Consider the following 10,731-nt stretch of genomic DNA (forward strand, 5'->3'; position numbering starts at 1 on the left):
TTCCTGGACTGTGGTCCTGTGATAGAGGCAAAGGAAGAGAGTGACCATAGTAATCATTTTGGTTGAGGGAACTGTCTCCGAAGACCAGGGGAATGATGGGCGAGCCTATATTCTGGAGGACTGGCTGTAGTTCTCAGACTGAAGGAGGAGAATGGCAGTCATCTCTAGCTCTTAGTCTAGTTAGTGTAAAGACATGAAAGAGGAATGGCTTGGGCTGGGCAGCTGCACTCTGGCCTGCCACAGGAGATAGGAGGAGGCAAGGTGTCCTCTGGTGTTAAATCCATGAGCCTGAGAGAGCACCCTTGAGTGAATAGCAAGATCTGAGCCCTGTGCCCAGGATAAAGTTCAGGGACACGGGTAGTAGACAGGTGGAGGCATCAGGGGAGTGTGTCTTGCATCACAGAATGCCAATGGGCCATACTGTGTGGTTTGATCATTGGACCCAGTGCTGTGGAAGTCATTGGAGACCTTGAAAGAGGAATCTTGTTACCATGACAGCATGGAGTTGAGTTAGGAGGAACCTGGGAGGCAGCAGCAGGCTGGGCTCATGGGAAGCTTTGTTGGACTACAGATAAAAAATGAGAGGAAGCCAGGGGCAAGTGTGCCTTTGCTTATGTCATGTGAGTCACATCCAGCCACGTGGAGGAACACAGCTGCTGTCTGGCTGTGCCATCTAGGTGGCCTGGTGATGGCAGACAGTGATCAGGACCTGGAGGGTAGCACCCAGCTCCCGCTTTAACTGTCATCAGAGACCAGGGGACACAAGCATCTTAAATGTGGCAGACCACAGTGCTGTGAACTGTCAGTCTTAGACGTCACAGGCAATGTACCTAACACTTGCTGGAAAGGCTACAGAGATGCTTATCTTCCCCCTCAGAAAGTACTTTATCTTCTGTGTCTATGTCCTGAGTGGCTGCTTAGAGGTAGGGGTTTGTCCAGGAGAATTCCTGTTGTGGTCACTCCCTGGGCCTTTGCTGAGACTGACTCACTGAGGGATTAGAGCATGCATCTCTGAGTGCCTGACCCTTTGAACAAAGTGAAGTCACCTCAGGTAGAGATGTGGTGCTCAGCTGGTGTCATGGTTGCTCATGACCTGGGGGTCTTAACACAGAGAGTACTGTCTGGAGGAGTCAGTCCCCACACACTTAGGGACAAAAATGCCCTCTGACCACCTCAACTTTCCCTGCTAACAGGTGTCTTCTGGTTCTTGTGATAGTCTCAGGCCACCTTTAGCAAAGTCAATCTCTTTTGGCATTGAGGGTTATGTGTAGGGCCTGGCAGTCGATAAGAATCATAGGAACCAGATGTGGAAGCATAGTCTTATGATCCCAGAATTTGAGAGGTAGAGACAGGAGGATCAGAAGTCCAAGGCCAGGCTGGGACACATAAGACTATGTCTCAAAAGAAAACTGCAGGAAGATTGCCTGTGCTCTGGCAACCCTGAGAGAATGAGTCAGGGGGGTGGTGAGATCCTGGAGTGACCCTAGGGAAGTAGAAGGTTGAACAAGGCACCCCCAGTGCCCAGCCAAGACCTCATTGTTTAACCCAGTGGGCGGGCCTTCTGTGGATCTTTAAGGATAAGATCCTGATGGAGTTGCTGGGGGTGTCTCTTGGTAAAGTGCACACATACATGAGGCCCTGGGTTCAAGCTCCAGCACAGTGAAAACAGATGGGTTTGGCGGTTCATGCTTTTGTCATCCAGGCACTGAGGTAGAGGCAGGGGATCTCTTGGGAAATGTCCATTTTAGGGCTAGAGTTGCCCCCCGAGAGGGAGAGGAATAATAATGTCAGGCATCCATGCATTGTCTGAAGCCTGAGTTGCCAACACTCACTTTCTTACAGGCCTCCAGTGTTCCAGCAACCTGTCATTTTCCTGGGAGCCGATGTCACCCACCCGCCAGCTGGGGATGGAAAGAAGCCTTCGATCGCTGCCGTAAGTACCCACACTCCCTCCTGCTCTCTTCTGGTGCCGTGCTGCTCAGGTGCCAGTGGTCGTTTGCAGTGGTGTGGCAAGAACGCTATGGAGCTCGCTCACCTGCCTGGTTGCTCAGATCGTAAGCTAATGGCAAAGGGGTGGCTAGAGGGGCAACCAAGGATGTCACAGCGGTTTGTAGACTGCCACCAACACTGCTGTCTGGTGCATTTGGTGGGCTTCCCCCGTCCATCAAGACAGCCTTGGCTGACCATTCAGCAGCCACTCCCTCTGCTCTCAGAAGACCACCTTGTCCTGTTTAGAGAGGCCAGCCGTGTACTTCAGTAGTGAGGTTTGCCCCGTTGGAGTGCAGAGTGACAAGGGGGTGTCCTCTCACATCACTCTAGTCAGAGTGCAGGGTTCTGGAGCCAGGGTGGTTGAGTGTCTGTAAGGAAACGACAGGCTCTTTGGGTCATCTGTACCTTCCTGCACAATCAGCTTCTCTGACATCAGTGCCACAGAGGCGCCCACCTGCTGTGGAGTGGGATCAAATTGCCCGGGCATAGCAGCCTACAGATGGGTACAGCCTTGGTTAGAGTGTGCCCCAGCACCCTTTACTTGGCACGGCAATACCAGCCTTATACCCAGCTGAGCCTCAGCCTTGAGCCACACTCTGCTGTTTCTCTCCTGTAATTACGCTTAATCTTTCTGGGCTTTTCACGTGTGCTTTTGCTGTTGCCCTTAGGATTGTGAAAGGGGGAGAGGCACTTGCTCTGTGCCTGGCTTATAGCAGATGCTAAACAGGCTCAATATCATTGTTTAATCTGTCTTAAAGGGGGGGGGTGACATATAGGACAGGACCCCCCCCCCATTTGCATCATGTGTGCAGTGCACAGTTCAGGCTTGGATTGTAGGTGGCATCCACAGCCAGGATCCCAGGTCTTTTGCCACATTGGTCTCTACCTGGTCACCATTTTTTTTTTCCTGGTTCACTGGGCACAGATCCTCTAAGCTTTGAAGGCTTAGGGCAGTGTATTAGTCCAAAATGCGCGCGTTCTCACACACACACACACACACACACACACACACACACACACACACACTCTTACAGCATGTAGTATTACAATGAAAAGGCTGAGAATAATCAGTAGTTGTTTAGTCCATGAGGTTGGATGTCTCTGCAATCCCAGCTGCTGGTTTTTAGTCTAAATTGGAATCTGCCGGCAGCAACAGTAATGGACAACCTGGCCAACAAGAACTTGGGCAAGCAGGCAAAAACAAAAGGCTGCCACTAGGTGTGACTCAGATTTAGAGTGGATCTTCTCACCTCTGGAGATGCAGTCTAGAAAATCCCTTGCAGCATTCCCGGCTGCTCGAGTGTAAGCTGATGGCAGAAGTAGGTGAGCTGACAAGATCAGGTTTTAGAGCCAGGCTTCTCAACTTCTAAGGAGCAGATTTCTATGTGTTTATTCCTGGTGCCCACAGTTCTCAGTCAGTAGGAATAGGTTTCCATTCATGTTGACTTATTCTATTTATACCAACTTGCAAAACTTTGGGGTCTATTTAAGAGGGAAACTGTTAGTTTGGGAGAAAAACTGTAACCCCGGGCAGGGTTAGAACAAGGAATTCTGTAAAGCTTCTCAGAGGGGTAGCAGGTCACCTGCTTCCCAGGGACATGGGGCCCTTCCCTTAGAGCTTTCAAGGTATAAGGAAGTGCTTCCCACAGCTCAGAAATGGGCAGGTCCTAGCTGTAAGGGTCCCCTTGGTCCCCTGATCTTAGCCCTAGAAGGATCGTGGTTTGCACTCTGGCTCTCCTATTTGCTTCTTCAGATGTCCCCTTGAAGAGCCAGCCGGCTTCCTTCAAGGGGCTGTGACCTTCCTAGGGACAGAAGTCTGGTGACACTAAGTCTTTGATGTGCATATGGCTTTTTGGAGAAGTGTTTACTCTAAACAAGAGGCACCCCCAGTTGTTTTTTTGCACAGATAATTCAACCACGTCTGACCTTACACACAGGCTAAGTTTTGCCTTTTTGGTTTCTTCCCCCCTGTTTTTTGGTTTTCCCGTTTTTCGAGACAGCGTTTCTCTATGTAGCAACCCTGGCTGTCCTGAATCTCACTCTGTAAACCAGGCTGGCATGGAACTCAGAGTGAGTTCCCGCCTCTTCCTTCCAAGTGCTGGGTTTTAAGGCAGGCACCACCACCACCCGGCCAGTTTTGCCTTTTCTTGTGTACTTTAGGGCAAATGTCTCATCTTTGGAAGGTATTTAGCAGCACCTTCTGCTGTGAGGGACATTGTGGGGAGATGCTTCTTTGCAGGACCCTAGAAGGAGGGATCCCTGAAGCCCTTGCCTCTTGCTGACTGTATGTCCCACAGGTTGTGGGCAGCATGGACGCACACCCCAACCGCTACTGCGCCACCGTGCGTGTACAGCAGCATCGACAGGAAATCATCCAGGACCTGGCTGCCATGGTGCGGGAGCTGCTCATTCAGTTCTATAAATCGACACGCTTCAAGCCCACCCGCATCATCTTCTACAGAGATGGTGTCTCTGAAGGCCAGTTCCAGCAGGTAGGCTGCACCAAACTGTCTTCTTGGCTTTTGTTCATTGGCTGGTCACAGTGTGGAAGGCAGAATATGTGTTTGGGCCGTGCTGCATGAGATTTTGAGGCCTGTGGTGGGGGAAGGCAGGAGTGGAGTTGTGGATACAAGCTTGGGCAGTGGAGACCTAGGTGAGGGTAGAACCTGGCCGAGGAATGTGAGAATTTGTGTTTAGGGTCCGATGACAATTTGGAGCTCTTTGAAGGTGGTGTCTAGGGACCAATACAGTGGATGTGGAGAGCTGTAAGCCCAGGACAGTGAGAAGAGGGGACTTGTAGTTATTCCAGCCAAACTGCAGTAGCAGTATGAGCCCATTGTGACCTGGAACTCAAGAAGCCACTGCCCTGGGGTTCCCCAGCTGGCCCAGGCTAGTTCCTTCTCCACCTCACCCAGCATCCCAGCAGCTGCTTCCTTGGGAGTCGGTGGCAGGAAATGGAGAAATAAGACATATGGGTCACACTCAGTGAGGAGGACGGGTCCCGCCTTCTTGGGGAGCGTTGGTATCTGCCCTGGGCATTCCTAAGGTCTGAAGTGCTTGGGATTCTACTTGCCTTGATCACAGGCTGATGGCGTACAACAGAGGATGTATGTGTTTGCTTCCCTGTCCAGGCACAAGCTGCAGCTTTTCCTTTTCAGAACATATACTCATGGCTCCTGGGAGAGAGTAGACTGTCTGCCTCAGCCTTCCTGGCCAAGCCCTAGAACTGTGCTCTGCAAGAGCCTTGGTGACAGCTTCCACAATGCACTTTTGTGACCAGAGCCCTGTTGCCTTTAAGTAGAACCCCTGTGCTCCTAGTTTTTCCGCATGCTCCTCCCTGGTAGAGAGGCTAGATCTGCCTGTCTCAGCTCTTCCCCCCAGAGAATCCCGGAATCCCCATGACTGTATTGTCTCACTGGAATTCTAGGCATACTTTAGAAACATTAAATCTGAGGTGCCAGGCGTGGTAGCACTTACCTTTAATCCCAGCTCTCAGGAGGCAGACGCAGGCAGATCTCTGTGAGTTCCAGTCCTGCAAGGGCAGTGTAGCAAGCCCTTGTCTCAGAAAGAAAGGCTGGGGGGGGGGGGGGGACGACACAGAGACAAAGCTGAAGAGCCCCTGGCTTTAGTTTATATCTGCAGGCCCGGCTGCTCTGGAGTCTTGGGTGGGAAGAGTGCTTGAGTTAAGACTTTGAGGATAGGCTGAGGGAGACACTAGTCCCCGCACTTATATAGCAAACCCTGACACGCGTTACATGAAATCTTCAATGCAGCTGGAAGGAATGGCTCTTGCTGAGTGCTGCTTGGTGGCGGAGCCAAGCAGCCCAGGTCTGATTCAAGATAGCGTTTGCTCCGTTCACCTTTCCTTTACTCTCAGGAAGCAAGCAAGCGGCAAATGGCTCAGTTGTCCATGTCCATGAGTCTTCACAGTGCTGTTTACTGAGCACCATGAGACCACTGTGGGTTCCATACCGTGCAGGTTTTTTTTTTAATATTTATTTATTTATTATGTATACAATATTCTGTCTGAATGTATGCCTGCAGGCCAGAAGAGGGCACCAGACCCCATTATAGATGGTTGTGAGCCACCATGTGGTTGCTGGGAATTGAACTCAGGACCTTTGGAAGAGCAGGCAATGCTCTTAATCTCTGAGCCATCTCTCCAGCCCCGATACCGTGCAGTTTTGTGCGCTTTCTAATTTTAACCATGAAGCCTGGGTGCCCTCGGTAGTCTCATGTAGATAAAAGTTTGGTCATAATTTTTACTATCACATCTATATAAACTTGAGTTTTCTGGAATAGGGGAACCTCAATTAAGAAATTGTCTCAATCAGGCATCATATCTGTGGGACAGTTTCATATTGCTACTTGACATAAGGGCACCGTCTACTATGGCAGTGCCGTCCCCGGACAGGTCGGCCTGGGCTGTATGAGAAAAGCTAGCTGAGCTGAGTTTAGTTTGCATGCTGTTAACCCCAGCAGTGAGGAGGCAGAGGAGGTAGATCGCTTTGAATTCAGGGCCATCCTTGTTCACATCGTCAGTTACAGGCTAATCAGAATGAATAAAAATGAAAGAAAACAAGGTAGCAAGTAACGTACTTCATGTTTTCTGTTGAGTTTCTACCCTTCCTTCCCTCGGCTGTGATCTGGAAGTATAAGCTAGGTGTAGATAAACCCTGTTCTCTTTCTTTTTTGCTTTTTTCGAGACAGGGTTTCTCTGCGGTTTTGGAGCCTGTCCTGGAACTAGCTCTTGTAGACCAGGCTGGTCTCGAACTCACAGAGATCCGCCTGCCTCTGCCTCCCAAGTGCTGGGATTAAAGGCGTGCGCCACCACCGCCCGGCAACCTTGTTCTCTCAAGTCTGCATTTGGCCAGTCTTTTTATCAGGACAGTCAGCAGAAGGCACAGTGGCTCACTGGCCCAGTGATGGCTAAGCTGCCTGCAGAGCAAGGCCCCTGATGCCTGCCCCTATCCTGCAGGTCCTCCATCACGAGCTGCTGGCCATCCGAGAGGCCTGCATCAAGCTAGAGAAGGACTATCAGCCAGGGATCACGTTCATCGTGGTGCAGAAGCGCCACCACACACGCCTCTTCTGCACAGATAAGAATGAGCGGGTGAGTCACAGCCCTGTGGCTGCCACAATCTGGGGAGCCTGTTTGGAGAGGCTGGACTTCATGAGGAAGGCCCAGGCATGAAATGTCATTTTCCCAATAAATGATCTAGAGGTGTTTCGGGGGGAAGAAACCCTGTCAGAGCTCATGCAGGCCTAGTGATTAAACCCAGATCCTCTGCTTGCATGGCACACACTGCACTGATCTCCTAAAACCCAGAAAAGTGTTTTCTCTGCTTTTAACACTACAGTGATGCCCACAGCTGTGTATAGGGCACTTGCCTGGGAGACATAGGTTGCCCAAAGGGGCGGGAGTTCAGGGTGTCTATCAGAGCCTGAAGCCAGTACTGGGAGTGCAAGACCTATCGGGCTAGGATCATCACACCATGGTGGTTATTGCAGTTCAGCTCGGCCCGGTGGCCTCCAGGGTAGCTCAGTATTTGTGGGGAGGTATTTCTTGCCACAGTGAAAGGAACCACTCACCAATAAAATACTATATCTGTGATCACCAGTGTTCCCAGAACTGTGTACTAAAATGACATAGAGGGGAAAGGACCAACTAAAGCTTACAGAACCTCGAGGGGAAATGACAGGTACAGGGTCACGGGTGGATGCTGTAACACACCTGCCAGAACCTGAACCAGGCAGGAATGAGTGGGAGCAGAGAGTGGGGGTGTGGTGAGAAGGGCAGCAGGTGGCGGACTCCCGTGGGAGGACACGAAAGTCTCGGGTGGTTTCCAAACCTTGATCTTGTAGAAACCATATGTTTTTATCATTATGCAAATGAGGTTTTAGAGTGCTTGACACTTTCACTTTGCTGCCCGTAGCTCATGCATTAAAGATAGAACAAATAGAAACTCCAGAGCGCTCACAGCTGAACAAAACCAAATGGTTTCATACCAAATCAGCTCAGCTTGGAGACGTGAGTGCATTTATTATAAATGTGAAATGGCCCTGCAGACCATGAAGGGAAGCTGTGGAGCCTGTAGCTGGGTTCCCTTGCAGCCCTGTGTCTTTGTTGCCAGGGGTATTAGGGCTTCCTTCCCCAGAGTGGGCAATAATTAGAAGATAGTGAAGATGTGGTGTGATTCTGCTTCCCGGAATGTGCAGGGGGCAGAGGATCCCCTCCAGGGAAGCAGAGGAGACTGGCGATGTCAGTTCCTACAGATGTGACTCTTAGCTAACGGATTTTGTAGTATGTCCCAGATGCCTATGGAGGAGTTATGTGTATTTACAAAATCAACTCAGGAACTTAACCCAAAAGTTCATTTTTGAAAGTCACCATGCCAGAAAGCATTCTAGGCAGATTTCTCACCCAAACCTCAGCTGTTGGTCCTCAGAGAGGGTGGCAGAGAACAGCAAAGGAGTAATAGCAGGAAGACTATAGAAACAACAACATCATTCATGCAGTTTTAAAAAGGAGACGGGTTATTTACTTGTGGACAGACATGAACATGTGACTGGGATCCGCCTTGTATGTCCACTCCTCAGCCCCTCGACTACGAGTCTCCACTTCTTTCTCTGGCCTTGCCTACAAGGATAAGGCTGTTGGGAAGACTGACCAAGACATGGCCCCCAGTCTCCATGCGTTGTTCAAGAGGTGATGCCCATGCTGGGGTGGGAGTGCAGATCCATAGCCAGCTCGGAGCACAGTTCTGACAGTGTGTGTCCATGCTGCCAACACAAGAAGTGGAGATGGTGTGTGGAATTGTTTAGCTGAGCATAGTCACGCATGCCTGCTATTCCACACTCTGGGGTGTGCCATGAGTTGAGTCCAGTCTGCAGTACTCAGTGAATTCTAGTTCAGCCTGGGCTACAGGAGACTCTGTCTATAAATAAACAATAGAGGGATTTCATGGCATTATTGCTGTGCTAGTAAGAAAAGTACAAAGTAACTACCCCAGTGGAGTCTCTCTCTCTCTCTCTCTCTCTCTCTCTCTCACTCTCATAAAAGAAATGTTTCTAGCTAAGCACAATGATACACAATGCTATTTCAGCACTTGGGAGGTGGTAGTGGGGATATCATGAGTTGGTCTCATCCTTAGCCACATAGAGAGTTGGAGCCTATTTAATGCAGATCCTTTAGAAAACAGACTGCTTGATGGGAGCATCTGGCTGCAGCGTAAACAACAAGCTCTGCCCCCCATCCTGCCACACCTCATGAGCTCTCTCTGTTGCTGCAGGTTGGGAAGAGTGGGAACATTCCAGCAGGCACAACCGTAGACACGAAAATCACCCATCCGACTGAATTTGACTTCTACCTGTGCAGTCATGCTGGCATCCAGGTAAGGAGGGAAGCTCCGTTTGACGGTCTGGACTGTTTGCAGCGTTGTCGTACATTTGATGTGTTGTGAGTATGCCTACGGGGCTCCAGATCATTCTGTGGCCGGGAGAGGTGGCCTCGGGCCCAGGTACCAAGACTGTTTTTGGGTCAGACACTGGGAAAGAAGAGGTAGCAGGAACCTGTGTGGAAGTGGGTGTGGTGAGACCATTGTGGAAGGGACAGCAGTGGTCAAGGGGTGCGGAGTGCTCATCCTGGCAGTGAGTGAGCTAGAAGTTGAGGCTACAGGAAGCCGCCCTAGTTGGGGCCTGAAGGAGTTCAAGCTCAGCTGCATGCTGGCTACCAATAAAATGCCAGGACAAGGAGGGTGCTGGAATGCTCTGTGACTTCTGGAAGCCAGCATCCCACCATCTTCCTGCTGCTAGAGTAAGGTCTTCGAAGACTGATAGCAGATAGACAGGGAGGAGCCACCGCTCTTTCTGCTAGGTGAATGCCACTCTTCCTTGCAGGAGTCTTTGGAGGGAAAAGCACCATCAAATATTCCCAGCCCCTACTTTTTAAATGTTAAAATGTAGCTTTGAGAGTTGTGGGTTTTTTTTCTTGGTATAATAAATAAAACATTGTAGAATATCCAGTATATCTAGGGGGCATTGTCTTTCACTCAGCCCCTTCTAAAATGTTATTTTTTATTGCTACATTAGATTTCTGGGATGTGGGGTACAATGTGATATTTTAACACAGGTATGCAGCCTATGATGGTAGGGTGGAGTAGCCTTCACACCCATCAGGCACTTCAGACTTTGAACAATTTCTCTGTATTAGAAATATTGAAAATTTTCTCTGCTGGCTGTCTTGAATCTTGGCTGCATGAATATTACTCTGAGATGGGCATGATTTTGAAATAGATGATTCTGAGGGTTTTAAAGACAGGGTGTTTCTGTTTTACTGAATATGGCCTCAAATTTGAATCCTCCTTCCTCAGCCTCCCAAGGGCGGACTCACAGATGTGTGCCAGCATGCCCGTCTTAGCAGGAATAATTATTGTTGTTCTTGGTAAAGGTCTGCTCCTGTTGACTCTTGTGACCTCTGACCTCTTTCAGGGGACAAGCCGTCCTTCTCACTACCACGTGCTTTGGGATGACAATCGTTTCTCATCTGATGAGCTGCAGATTCTGACCTACCAGCTGTGTCACACCTACGTGCGCTGCACACGCTCTGTGTCCATACCGGCACCAGCCTACTACGCTCACCTGGTGGCCTTCCGCGCCAGATACCACCTGGTGGATAAAGAACATGACAGGTAAGTGTCACACCTGGAGAGGGGTTTGAGACAAGGCTGGTTTCTTGTAGGC

The 10,731-nt window shown here is 50.0% G+C and overlaps 1 protein-coding gene across 1 annotated transcript in view; it reads left to right on the forward strand.

Annotated features, from left to right (window-relative positions):
- Ago2 (argonaute RISC catalytic component 2) overlaps nucleotides 1-10,731 on the forward strand; it is an 82,130-nt gene that overhangs the window by 61,843 nt on the left and 9,556 nt on the right. Inside the window, exons 14-18 of the mRNA XM_041672421.1 lie at nucleotides 1,843-1,933; nucleotides 4,287-4,481; nucleotides 6,968-7,102; nucleotides 9,282-9,383; nucleotides 10,480-10,679. Of these exons, the coding sequence (XP_041528355.1) occupies nucleotides 1,843-1,933; nucleotides 4,287-4,481; nucleotides 6,968-7,102; nucleotides 9,282-9,383; nucleotides 10,480-10,679 (723 nt within the window). The remainder of the gene's footprint in view (nucleotides 1-1,842; nucleotides 1,934-4,286; nucleotides 4,482-6,967; nucleotides 7,103-9,281; nucleotides 9,384-10,479; nucleotides 10,680-10,731) is intronic.

The sequence above is a fragment of the Microtus oregoni genome, unplaced genomic scaffold (genome assembly GCF_018167655.1).
Source record: "Microtus oregoni isolate MIOR12 unplaced genomic scaffold, Mior012 000022F_ref0000154, whole genome shotgun sequence".
Lineage (NCBI taxonomy): Eukaryota > Metazoa > Chordata > Mammalia > Rodentia > Cricetidae > Microtus > Microtus oregoni.